This window comes from Notamacropus eugenii, chromosome 2 (assembly GCF_028372415.1).
Source record: "Notamacropus eugenii isolate mMacEug1 chromosome 2, mMacEug1.pri_v2, whole genome shotgun sequence".
Taxonomy (NCBI): Eukaryota; Metazoa; Chordata; class Mammalia; order Diprotodontia; family Macropodidae; genus Notamacropus; species Notamacropus eugenii.
The window spans coordinates 36282347-36295270 of record NC_092873.1 but is presented as its reverse complement, the minus strand read 5'-3'; the positions used below and the strand labels follow the sequence as shown (position 1 = coordinate 36295270).

The following is a 12924-nucleotide window of genomic DNA, read 5'->3' as shown; positions in this document are numbered from 1 at the left end:
CCAGGGCCTGGAATCAGGAAGACATCTTCCTGACTTCAAAGCTGCCCTCAGTCACTTAACTAGCTGTGTGACCTTGGGCAAGTCACTTAATCCTGCTGACCTCAATTTCCTTATCTTTAAAATGAGCTGGAGAAGGAAATGGCAAATCACTGAAGTCTTAACTAAGTGGTCCGCTGCATGAGAGACCCCATACCCAGGGATAGTTTATCAAAGGCTACTATTCTTCCAAAGAATAAAGATCTCAGTTTGAAGACTTAAAGATATATTTGCTGCAGTAACTTATAATCTTTGGGAAAGAGAATGGGATTTCCTTGGGTTAGCAATTAAGACAACCAAAAAAACAGGATACTTTAAAAATAACTCTTTTCTTCCTGCTGTATCCGCAGATGGCAAGGTCAGCCCTGGCACATTATCCATAGGAAGCTCTTTAACCGTACCACCTTTCCCGGCCAACTCTACTGCAATGGTAGATCTCACCAATTCTCTTCGGGCATTGATGGACGTCAATGGAGGTGAGTGGGCAGCTTCTGAAGTTTAGATGACCATAGTAAGGAATCCCAGGGTTATTTCCTGTAGAGTGGTAATTAGGGCTGCTGGTATTTTATGTTTCTGGAGCAACAAGGACCAAAGGCATGGGGTAAAAGGAATGTCCTTTTCTTTGCCTCCCCTCTTCTGTACTCACAAGGACACCTGCAGAGACTAGGGAATAGACTTGCTTACCATGACCCTATAACCCATTTATCTGGAACCTTTGGGGTCCATGAGAGGAAGCTCCCTTGGGCCAGTAATGGAGAGGGGAGTCCAGGTACTTGTTTCTGAGGCAGGCAGACAGGTAAAGGGCATTTGGAATAGGAATATTGACTGATTTTATTTTGCATGTTCAAGTTCGCAAACACCAAGCCAACCTACTGTAGAAACCACCCATTTTAAAGCCAGAATTCAGAACTAGAAAGCAACTGAGTACTCCAAAGGATTCAGGATGACTCTTCTCTCTTTTCTGGCTAGTACTGAGGCTCTGAACAGCCCTCTCTTTGAAGTTAGGCCTACATATGGAAATGGCAGAACTTCAGAAAGTCTGAATAGTCCAGGACCCTCCCCTTTCTTGCTCTCTCCTTCCCTCCCCAGTTATTTATTGACCTGTGGGTTTGGTTTACAGAAATTGAGATAAATATGCTGGATGAGAAGCTGATCAAGTTCCTGGCCTTGCAGAGAATACATCAGCTTTTCCCTTCCCGAGTCCAGACTGTGGTTGGCAATGTTGGGACACATTCACTGGCCCCTGGGGGGCATCATACAGAAGGTAGGTACATGGTCTGCTATCCAGCCTCCCTGGATAGTCTGGGCTCTTGCTTTGAGCTCTTACCAGGATCAGGGTTTCAGGCAATAGCAGGATGGCAACCCCAGGTCTCAGAGGGGATTTTCATAGTCCATTGGAAGTTGAAGGCTTAAATCAAGAAGCCGTTGGCAGGCACAGCCAGTGGTCCTCAGCAGGCCCTGTGATGTGCACCAGCTCCACAGACATTGGAAGTGGGGAGAGTTGGGGTAAGGGCAGCTCTCCTCTAGAGACAGCCAGGGCTTTGAGAATTTAGGGAGGGAGCAGTGAACCAAAAGAAGTAACAGTGTAAGAGTGGCTGACATTTTCTTAGTGCTTTATGATTACAAAGTGTTTGGCCTCATTTATTTCATTTGATTTATGAGTTAAGCATCAGAGATGATATCCTCATTTTACAAATGAGGGAACTAAAAGGGAGGGAGGGATCTGCTCAGGACTCTGGCCTCCTCTGAATTCTTCCCAACCTCTCCATATGGAACCCCTTCCCCTTGAGCTTGGAAAGCTGAGCCATCGTGGAGCTAGACTTATCTCCCTGGAGCCAAGATAAACTTGGGGAAGTCTTGACCAGAAGCCCTAAGGCATTTTCCTCAGGAGAAGGAGCTATCAATTTATCAGTTCTCTGTCTGTCTGAATACAACTTTAGTGTGGCCCCCTGAGATCTGATTGAGTGATGCCATCCCTTTCTCTGTGTGTGTGTGTGTATGTGTATGTGTGTGTATTTCTGTGTGTGTGCTTCTGTGCATATATGTTGTAGTACACAGAAAGGAGGTGCAAGCCCGAGCTGTATTCTACCCCCTCATGGGTTTGGGAGGAGCTGTGAACATGTGCTATCGAACCCTCTACATTGGAACAGGTAAGCAAGCCTACAGGAAGAGCCAACCCCCACATCCCCATTGGGAAGGGAGGAGGGCACCCCTCCATGGGGATACTTGCATGACTTGGACGCAGGCATTCATTCAGCTAGAGAGCCCAAGCAATAGAGAAGAGGGGGCAAGTGGCTACTTGTCCATCCCCACTTAGGACAGAGCAAGAGAAAATGGGCTTGAGTGGCAGCAAGAGGGATGCGAGTTAGACTTAACTTCTGGACATTGAGACTGGTTAATCACCACAAGACGTGCCCGAGGAGGTTTTGGACTCTACTATCCTAGAGATCTTTTAAGAATAGGTGAGCCACACACATGCGCAGACCTCCCCAACCCTGCCTTTACAAAGGGCTTGGCTGTGTTCACCTCAAGAAGGACCTTGTGGAGACCTTTATAGCCCAGCCGTTGCCCTGCCCTTGTAGTAGATGATGATTTAATAGACCCTTCACCTCTCAAACTGTCCCAATTAAACACCCCCTTGCTGAGACATCTCCTTCAATATTCGGTGGTCCTTGCAGTTTCTAAGAAGAGAATTAGAGGGGACCACAGCTTTTGTTCACTTTCTGTGTACCCTCTGACCCAGAGCAAAATTGCAGCTCCTCTGCCCAGCAGAGAGGCAGCTGCAGACAGTCCCCAACCTGGGGCCCTCATAAGGACACAGGCGGGAATCCTCGGCTGCCTCCTCCGTCCCTCACTTCCCTCCCCCAAGTGTGTATCGGTAATTTACTCAAGAACTATCTCTCACAACTTGTGTCTCATCTCTTCCTGCCTGCAGGAGCTGACATGGACGTGTGCCTTACAAACTATGGTCACTGTAACTACGTGTCTGGAAAACATGCCTGCATCTTCTATGATGAGGTGAGTGAGAGCAGACACAGAGGCCAAAGGCTCATCTTTGCCACCTAGGGTGTCCTAGGCTCTGGTTTTTCCTCCGTCATCCTGCTCATTGAATCTTCCCTTCTGAAGGGAGGCCCTCTGGCCTGGCAGAAAGACCCAGCCAGTCTCTCTCTTCCCTGTGGCTATTCGAGGGGGAGAATGGGGTAGGGGAAGAAGAGTTAGAACTAGGTCAGCAGCATAGCCCAGGGGAGCCTGCCATTGGAAGGTCAGGTGATCAGTGACCCAAAGCCACCACCTCTGCCTTGGACTCGTCCAGCTGCGACTGGACACCCAGGGTGTGCACAACTAGAGGCAGGGCCCTGCCTGCAAGGCTCTGAGTCTCGGGGGGTAACAGTTCTCTGTCCCCAGCTTGATGAGCTTATGTCTAGTCTCCCCTTAGAATACCAAGCATTATGAGCTGTTGAACTACAGTGAACATGGGACAACGGTGGACAACGTGCTGTACTCCTGTGACTTCTCAGAGAAGACACCCCCCACTCCCCCCAGCAGTATTGTTGCCAAAGTGCAAAGCATCATCAGTAAGTTGGAACAGAGCCCCTTACTGGCTGGCTCTGGGGAAGGGGCTTCCTTGGATTGCTCTGGGTGCTCCAACCTTATCTTGGAGTCCACGTTAGGATTGTATTTGTTCCTTTATCTCCAGCCACCTTCTCTGGGTTCTCTCCTTACTCTCTCCCTTCTTTGGGGTGTCTCTAGCTCTAGGCTTTTGGTTTCCCTTCCATGTTCGCACTCCCTCTTGGGGAGATATTCTCACTCCAGCTCTCCTTACCCTTCCTCCAGGCCCCACAGATCCCCAGGCCAATTCCTGGGCCTCTCCTCCGAGCACTTAACTTCCCCTACTTCCCCTCCACCAATCCCCAGTGAGCCTGCAGCTGCTGGGATAGTCCTGGGCCTCCTGCGCTCAGACCCTGAGCCCCATTTTCCTCTCTCAGAACGCAGAAGAAGCCGGAAGCAGGAAGAGGAGCCCACAGAAGAGGCCGCTATGATGAGCTCCCAGGCCCAGGGACAGCCTCGGTGGCCGTGTAACTGCAAAGCCAGCAGCTCAAGCTTGATCGGGGGCAGCGGGGCAGGCTGGGAGGGCACAGCTCTGCTGCACCATGGCAGCTACATCAAGCTGGGCTGCCTACAGTTTGTCTTCAGTGTCACGGAGTTTGCAACCAAACCATCCAAAGGAGATGCTGCCCTCCTTCCAGACGGGGGCCTGGCTGAGAAGTTCTCCCTCAAGTCTCCCCAGGGCCCTGTGCTGCGCTCCAACTCGGTGCCCTAGGCCTGGGCGCAGGCGCTCTACCCTGAGACTCCTCCAATGCAAAAATGTACAAAACCAAGCCCGGGGTTTTTCTATCCTCCACCAGAAACTGTTCAACTACAACCTTTGCATGAAATGAAGAAAACCTTTGGACTCTTTTTTTATCCTTTTTCTTCTTTCTCAAGTTCTAGGGGGCATTTGCACATATATTTGTACTCGACATTTCATGGGAACGGGGCAGACCAGAGCTCAAAAGAGCTTTGGGGAGGGGAGGCTGAGGACCTGGACACTTTCTCCGAAGCAAAAATCAAGACGGACCCTGCCCCACCTCCCTCCCCACCCCACCCGCCCGCCCACCGTTGTAAAATAATCAGAAACTTGTTCTATTTTGTGGCAGTGACAATAGTTTTATATTAAAAGAAAAAAATACAGTTTTCATACAGCAAAATCTATACAATATCATTGTTTTATTTAATATAAAGATCGCTACCCACTCTCCTCCCATGGTTCCCCCTCCCCCTGCTGCGGTTGCACTACAGGTAGCCTACTGTGTGTTGTGGACAAATGGAAGATTTAACTCTTTTCTGGCTGTCCATCCTGTTGTATTTCAAATAAGGAAAAGCGTATTGGATTTTGTGTAAATACACCCAGTGATGGCATTTTTTTCAATGTTTTTAAAGCTGTGTACAGTACATGTGGTAGGACGTTTTCTTCAAATTGTCTATTGTAGCAAAAACGTTTTGTCGTAAACCTGTTTTTGTCTCCTTTTTGTTCTCTTGCCACTTCTCCCCTCAACCCTTCTCCCCTCACGGCTAGTACCAATGTACATAGTAATTGTAATGTTTTAGACTTTACAAAAACTTTCCTGTATTCTGTATATAAAAAACCAAAAATACTTCAAATCATGTTTTCTGCCTGTCTGTCATGCCTGTCATCACCTTGAGAAGGGGGCCATCCCATTCTCCCTGGCCAAAGATGGAGAAGATGACCCTTCTGGACAATCTTCTGCCTTTGATATCAGTCTTCCCAGGAAAATGGAAATCTTTGTGAAATTTGAATTTTGAATGGACGAGAGAAAGGAAAAGTCGGTTAGAAAAACAGATGTCAGAGCTTGTGACTGGGCCATATATAATCAAACTAGACCCTCCCCAACTCTGACCCTTTAGAAGAGGGGTAGAATTCTGAGGGTCTGTGAATGTGGATGAGGGAAAAAATACTTTTTATCTTTATTTTCACTAGCCTTTGGCTTCCTTTGTAATCCTGTGTATTTTAGTCATTTAAAAGCATTATTTTGAGAAGGGGTGCATGAGTTTTAAGGTCAAGAATGCCAAAAAGGGTCCATAACATAGGAAAGGTCTAGAAGCCCTGCTTTGGAGGAGGGGTGTCAAGCTACCCTGCGCAATGTAGTGATTGAGGAGGAGTGTGACAAATGTGTGGAAAGACCTTTGAATTCATTTGGTGATTTTTTTTTTTTTAGCTAACTTGGTTGGCATAAGAGGACCAATGATATTTCTGTTACATTAATCTCATTCTTTGATAAGGAAAACTAGAAATAAGCCTTGCTGTCCAAGCAGCACTGGTCTAGTGAGCGTTGAGGGATTAGTCAGTAGAATCTCAAAGAGTTGGAAGACCAGGAGTTACCGAAGCTGACCCTCCACCTGAACAGGAATGCCATCCCATCTTCCCCTTCCACTTCTTGACAGTTGTTGTGATCACTAGGACTTCCCCTTCCCCAAAAGTGAAATCCACAATTTCTGAAGGCTGTAGTTTGGTCCTCTACAACTTTGCAAAATGAGTCAAATTCCATTTACATATGTCAACCTTCCAAGCATCTCTGAAGGAAGCTGTTTTGAAGGACAATAACTAGTGGCAGAGAGGATCTGAGAGGAAACCTGGGCTCAGGTCCCAGTGACTTCTGTCTTCACCTCAGGCATCTTACTTCCCTTTTCTCCCCTTGAATACAGGGTTGGGCTAGAGAGGAAGCGGAGTGAAGAGCCTTAGACTTGGAGTAAAAAGGAGCTGGTTTAGGTTCCTACCTCTGAAGTGAACTGTGATTTCCTAGGCAGGTCACTTAAAATCTGTCAGAATTTCTGCATCTGTTAAAGGGGGGTAATACCTACCTCACAGGGTTGTTGTGAGGATCAAGTGAGATCATGTATGTGAAGTCCATCGCAAACCAATAAGTGCTGTATAAACATTAGCTTTTATTCTTAGGTTTCTTAAGATCCACTGACATGTCTATAAAACATTTTCTAAACTGAAAGTCGCTATTATTGAATTTGAAGACACCCCCTCAAAATCTTCTGAACTTTCACCAACCCAGAATTCTCTTCAGAGAATTGTCTTTGGCAAAAATAGGATTATCCTCACACCTTACCTTACAGGCTAGTGGGTGTTCACTCACAGTGTCTGTTGGCCCAGACATTTCTCAGGTCTGCTGCCGTAGCCCCTTCCCTCCAAGAAACTAACATCTATGACCTAACAGCCCTCAAAGGAGAGATGTCTGTTCTCCATTTTATAATTGCAAACATTGAATCCCCCAAAAAATGAGGTTACAGGTTCTAAGTTACACAGCAAAGTGGGGCAGAGCCAAGTTGGAGGCCCGGTGCAGGGTGCAAGATGAGGTGGTAAAAAGGATTTGGAGGAGGCAAGGGTAATTTCTACTAATTCTAACAGTGCTGAGATATTCAGATTATCCCAAATGTCTCTACAGTTTTAAGCTACAAAAAGGTAAAAGGTGCTATTGTACTGTAAGGGTGAGGGAAATGTGTGTGTATGTGGAATGTATGTATATACACTCGTGTATATATACACACATTCCATATATACATACACATAGGTATTACATATATACACATATATAAACAAGGGTGCTCTAAACAAGGAAGGGGAGCTATATATACATAAACTAAAAAATTTATATATATTTAAAGGGAATGTATAAATGGGTGATATATATGTGTTTATATATGTAGGTGCACATATGCACATCCATACATATATGTGAAAGAGGTACATATATACTAAATATAAATTATCTAAAAAAGGGAATAAACAGGTGAGGTAGACATTTAAGGAAGAGAAGGATGGTGATGAGTCAGGGAAGGCTCACTGGAAAAGGTCAGTCTTAAGGTTGAGAAAAAGGACAAGATGCAGAAGACCGGCTGGAGAAATTGGAAAGACAGTAATAAGTATAAGTACATTATAGGGAGAAAGATGGGAAGGGGCATTGACAAGGTCTGTCTGAAGACCCAAGAGGAAAGGGAAGACATGAAGGACTTGGACAGCCTGAAGCTGGCCTCTCATTCATTCTCTCTCTCTCCCTCCCTCCCTCCCTTCCTGTCTCCCTCTCCCCCTCCCTCCCTCCCTCTCTCCCTCTCCCCCTCCCTCCCTCCCTCTCTTCCCCTCCCCCTCTCCCTCCCTCTCTCCCCTCCCCCTCTCCCTCCCTCTCTCCCCCTCCCCCTCCCCCTCTCCCTCCCTCTTTCCCCCTCCCTCTCTCCCTCTCTCTCTGCCTCAGTTTCCTCCTCCGTAAAATGGGAAGGCCCCTGGGGTCCCGGTCCAGCTGCACAGCCGGGAGCTCATGGCCCGCCTCTCTAAAAGTGACAGCTCAGTCAAAACTTGAGCAGGGCGCAGTTCCCAGCTGTTGCCTGGAGGTGGCACTCCTGCCCCTCCCTGCCAATTCCTGGCCTGGCTGGGGGCCACTTCACCACCTCCGCCCCAAGCTTTTCCTATAACCAAACTAGCAGAGACCCCCATCCCCCACGGCCGCGCTGCGTGAGCTGGGTGCCCCTCCCCCGCCCCACGGTATCCGCTGCCCCGGCCGCTCGAGGCAGAGCCGAAGAGACGCGGAGCAAGTTTGAGCCCTCAGCTTTGCCATAGTTGGGGGCGGAGCTCGGGAGCAGGAATTGAAATCTACCAGGCTGAAATTGACCCCGGCTTCCCGACTGCTGGAACCCAGGCGAGCCGGACCATGGACGCGCTCCTGCTAGGAGCCGGGATGCTGCTGGCCTCCTACGTCCTCATCTACTATAACTTCATCAAAGCCGTGCCCTGTGTGAGCCCCATCAACCTAAAGGGAAAGACGGCCGTGGTCACTGGTAAGGAAGGGCCCACACACCTGAGCGCCTGGAAAGCTCTCCTCCTCTCCGTCGCTGCGCCCAGTTCCTACAGCTCTGGCACAGAGACGGAGGAGGGATGTCTGGCGAGTGTCCGACGGGACCTGGACAGGGCAGGAAGGGGCCCCGTCGTTTCCTTCCCACCCTTTCACCCTCAGCTCGGCTGATGCCGCCCCTGGGGGTTGGGTCATTTCAGGTGGTAACACCGGCATCGGGAAGATGACAGCCTTGGAGCTGGCCCAGCGTGGAGCCCGAGTGGTGTTGGCTTGCCGAAGCAAAGAAAAGGGGGAGGCAGCAGTCTATGATATCCGAAAGGTAATCGTGACCGCCCTTGAAGTCCGTCCAGTGGCGCTTTAGACTTCTCAGAAGTTTTCGTTTTGTTAGACTTTTCCATAAACACATTATCTCACTTGCATCTTCCAAACAGCCGAGAGAGATAGGATAGGGCAAGGGCAAGCATTCCTAAGTCCATTGAGGCTCAGGAGCATAACAAGTTACTTACCAGAGGACCTGGCTTCAAATCTATTTCTACCCTTCAAGCAATTGACTTCACTGGGACTGTTTCCTCATTGGCGAAATACTAGAAGGCCTAGAACTTCAAGGCCCTGAACTAGAAGACCTCTGAAGTATCTTCTAGCTCTAGATCTGGGATCCTTTATAGGTGGACTAGGGAATGGTGGGACTAGGATTTAGGACCTGGGTTTAATGGCCTCCTCACTATTTCATACATAAGGTTCAGCCCTTATATGAGAAAATTAAATCACTTGCCCCAAATCCCATAGGTAGAAAATGGTAGATTTGAACACAGGTCCTCAAATGCCAAGAAACAGGGTTCAGGGCCCACAGGGAAGGAGGTGGAAGGTGCCCAGGTGTTCTCACCCCCTTCCCTGCACTGGTGTCTCCAGGAGAGTGGGAACAACGAGGTCATCTTCATGATGCTGGATCTGTCCAGCCTAGATTCTGTGCGTTCCTTTGCCACTGCCTTCCTGAGCTCAGAGCCAAGACTGGACCTCCTCATCCATAATGCAGGTGAGAACAGAGGAATGAGGTCAGGAAAATGGGTGGGCCATGGTTCAAGGCATAGTTCCTATGGCCAGAAAGGGGAGATGGCATCAGTACACAAGCTATGGGTATATAAAAATGATTCATAGTTCCCGTTTTACAGATAGGAACACTGAGGATCAAGGGAACTTTGCATGCCCACCCAACGTTGCTCCTTCTTTAGGGATCAGTTCCTGTGGCAAAGCTAAGGAAACATTTAATCTGATCCTTCGGGTAAACCATGTGGGTCCTTTCCTGTTGACCCATCTGCTGCTTCCCCGGCTGAAAGCCAATGCCCCAAGCCGTGTGGTGGTGATGGCATCAGCAGCCCACCGCCGAGGCCGCCTGGACTTCTCCCACCTGGATCGCCCAGTCTGTGGCTGGCAGCAAGAATTACGGGCATATGCAGACAGCAAGCTGGCCAACGTGCTGTTCATTCGAGAGCTTGCCACTCAGCTCGAGGGCACTGGAGTCACCTGTTACGCTGCCCACCCAGGTGAGGAACCCATCATGGGCGTCACAATTCTGTTGTTGATTCTTGAGAGTCCTGAGTTCTTCCATTTGGTCCTGGACTCTCAACCCACTTCCCACTTGTAAGGTACAAAGCATAGCATGAGAAGCAACTTGGTGTAACAGGTAGTGTGCTGCCCTTGAATAAGTTACTAAACCTCTCTGGGTAGATGGCCTCTAAGGTTCCTCATGGCTCTAAATCAATATCCCATGAATGTCTAAACTAAAAGAGACCTTAGAGACCACTTAAATAGTTCTAGCTCAACCTCCTCATATATACCTTGGAGGAACAAACAGGCCTCAAGAGAGGGGAGTTGCCCAAAACAATACAGCTAGCCAGGAGAAGAACTAGGAATACAACTCTCCACTATACTGCTTCCCAATCAGCTGAACACACCCAAAAAGACAATCGGATACAAAGATAAATTGTTATTAGCTGGCCTTGGCATCCAGACCTGGGTTAAAGTTCAGACTCTCTACATCCTGTCTCTGTGACTTCCAGTTCAATCCTGCAGCTGCATCCGGAGATGACAAAGCACATGCAGATATCACTCAGTCAAACAACAGGACACTGATTATGTCCCAAGCTCTAGGGTTAACAACTGAGGATGTACAAGCCAGAGGGATATGGTTCCCACCCTCTGTAAGTGCTTACATTCTAATAGAGATGATATACACAAACTAAAGAAACAGTAAGGACCAGGTGAGCTGGTCCTCAACAGCATGGACCATCCAAGATCAAAGAAGGGAGCAGCCTACTGGGACTGGAGTGGGTAAGGGGCAAGGCTTTGTGGAGAAAGCAAGGCATGAACTGGTTTTTGAAGAGTCTAGTAGGCAGAGAAGATGGTGCTCTAGTAGAGGAATGGTGTTAGACTGGAGTGCCCCAGTCATGTTCAATGGTCAGGGCAGAGAGACTAGTGAGTGTAGTGAGTTCACTGGGAGATAAGGTTGGAGCTAGAATGTGGAAAGCCTTGAATGCCAGACTAACATTACTCTTTCCTGCTCTTGGTTTGGATCCTTATCCCTTAATCGCTCAAGGGTCCCTCCTATCCCCCTCATAGCAGGAGATAGTATGGCACAGTAGAAAAAATGCTGAATTTGGAGATAAGGGATCTGGATTCAAATTCCAGCACTGCCATTTAACATCTGTATGACAATAAGCAAGTCACTTAAACTTTCTGGGTCTCAGTTTCTTCATCTGTACAATAAGGGCTTAATGACTTCTGAGATTCCTTTCATCTCTTAAGTCTGAGCCTATGAGCCTCCACCCACCCAGGCCCTCTGCCAACCTTGCTTTCATTCTCCCACCTACAGGTCCAGTGAACTCAGAGTTGTTTCTCCGCCATGTGCCAACCTGGCTGCATTTGTTGTTATCCCCCCTGGCCTGGCTGGTGCTGAGGACTCCAAGGGGTGGAGCACAGACACCCCTACACTGTGCCCTCCAGGAAGGCATTGAACCACTCAGCGGTCGATACTTTGCCAACTGCCACGTGGAAGAGGTTCCCACATCAGCCCGTGATGACCGGGCTGCCTGTCGGCTGTGGGAGGCCAGTGAAAAACTGACTGGACTGACAAAGGAGGAGATCCAGAACACCAGTCCGAAGCCAGGGTCCCCACGTAGCCCTTTGGCCCAAGTCACCACAGACCCAGCACTCTCTAGGTTCCGCAACCTCTAGATTCCATTGTCCCCTGAGGAGCAGAGCACACCATGTCTGTGTAGCTGTGGGTTGCAGGGCTGAGAGCCAGAATCATTTAACTCCAATAAGGGGCTCCTAAGTCTGCAGCAGCAGCAGCAACCAGTGAAAGGCTGTTAATCTACCCTCATCTGTAGAAGGGGGCAGGTTGGATGAGATGACCTCCATAGTCCTTTTCAGATCCAAACCTGGATCATCCACCAGCAAAGCTCACAGCCCCCTGCAAGCTAGCTGATTATCCTTGAGAACAACTCCTGGTCCCCTGCTGCCTCCACTACACAATCATACAATCATACACTCACATACACACACATACACACGTACACTATCACCTGGCAGCCAGTCTAGAGATGACTGCCATTGAACTGGACTAGTGCCCCCCACCTTTCCTTCTGTCTCCAGGAAGCCCTCGGTGCATTTTCAGACTTTTCAGAGCCTGGACGCTTCTTCTTGTTAATGGGCAGAGCTTTAGAGGGGGATGGCAGTTAGCTGTTTATTATACTTTAGGGCCTTGGGAGAAGGGGGAGGGGAGCAGGAGGGAAGAAGGTAGAAAACTATTAATCCCTTTGGGGGCGGAGTTAAGGAGAGATGATAATTGTCCCCTAGAGGCTTTGGGGATGGAGGTGGGCATTGTCTCCTGGAGGTCCTGGGGGTAGAGGTGATAAAGGATGATTACTGTCCCCTAGAAGCCCTAGAGATGGAGATGGTCACTGTCCCCCACGGCCCCGGCCCGGAGGTGACCGGAGGCGGTCACTGTCCCCCACGGCCCCGGCCCGGAGGTGACCGGAGGCGGTCACTGTCCCCCACGGCCCCGGCCCGGAGGTGACCGGAGGCGGTCACTGTCCCCCACGGCCCCGGCCCGGAGGTGACCGGAGGCGGTCACTGTCCCCCACGGCCCCGGCCCGGAGGTGGTCACTGTCCCCCACGGCCCTGGCCCGGAGGTGGTCACTGTCCCCCACGGCCCTGGCCCCGAGGTGACGAGCATATTTCTCTTCCCTTCCAGAAGGGGAGAGCAGTGACTTTCATCCCCCGAGGAGAGGGAGCAGGGAGTGGCCTGTGGGCGCCAATTAACCCTGAGGTGACCTCTGGCCCGAGAGGAGGGGCGCGGTGTTTGCCGGACCAATAAAGCTGGCTTCCCACGACGATCTCTCCGCGCCTCTCTAACGCCGCCACTCTCAACATGGCGGCCGCGCCGCGCTTCCGGGGGGGGGGGGGGCGGAGCCCAGTG

General features: G+C 49.6%; 2 protein-coding genes across 6 annotated transcripts in view; both read left to right on the top strand.

Moving 5' to 3' along the window:
- Positions 1-5238, top strand: part of PHF12 (PHD finger protein 12) — a 33453-nt gene extending 28215 nt beyond the window's left edge. For all 4 annotated transcript variants that reach the window (XM_072639816.1, XM_072639815.1, XM_072639817.1 and 1 more), the window contains 6 exons: positions 387-512; positions 1157-1300; positions 2088-2186; positions 2972-3054; positions 3473-3611; positions 4023-5238. In XM_072639816.1, the coding sequence (XP_072495917.1) occupies positions 387-512; positions 1157-1300; positions 2088-2186; positions 2972-3054; positions 3473-3611; positions 4023-4357 (926 nt within the window). In that variant the 3' untranslated portion in view covers positions 4358-5238. The remainder of the gene's footprint in view (positions 1-386; positions 513-1156; positions 1301-2087; positions 2187-2971; positions 3055-3472; positions 3612-4022) is intronic.
- Positions 5239-8147: 2909 nt separating this feature from the next.
- On the top strand, positions 8148-12838 carry DHRS13 (dehydrogenase/reductase 13). Of its 2 annotated transcripts, none has more exons than XM_072639814.1 (5): positions 8148-8433; positions 8648-8766; positions 9357-9480; positions 9617-9988; positions 11317-12838. In XM_072639814.1, the coding sequence occupies exons 1-5, from the start codon at positions 8307-8309 to the stop codon at positions 11676-11678; spliced, it is 1104 nt and encodes a 367-aa protein (XP_072495915.1). In that variant the 5' UTR covers positions 8148-8306; the 3' UTR covers positions 11679-12838. The 2 variants fall into 2 exon arrangements, with proteins under 2 accessions (XP_072495915.1, XP_072495914.1); XM_072639813.1 differs by having other exon boundaries at positions 8210-8433; positions 9677-9988; positions 11317-12281.
- The last annotated feature ends 86 nt before the right edge of the window (positions 12839-12924 follow it).

Coding starts and splice junctions, on each gene's coding strand:
- DHRS13 (XM_072639814.1), top strand. CDS start 8,307: ATGGACGCGCTCCTGCTAGGAGCCGGGATGCTGCTGGCCTCCTACGTC. Junction 9,481..9,616: donor CCTCCTCATCCATAATGCAG/GTGAGAACAGAG, acceptor CCCGTTTTACAG/ATAGGAACACTGAGGATCAA. Junction 9,989..11,316: donor CTGTTACGCTGCCCACCCAG/GTGAGGAACCCA, acceptor TCCCACCTACAG/GTCCAGTGAACTCAGAGTTG.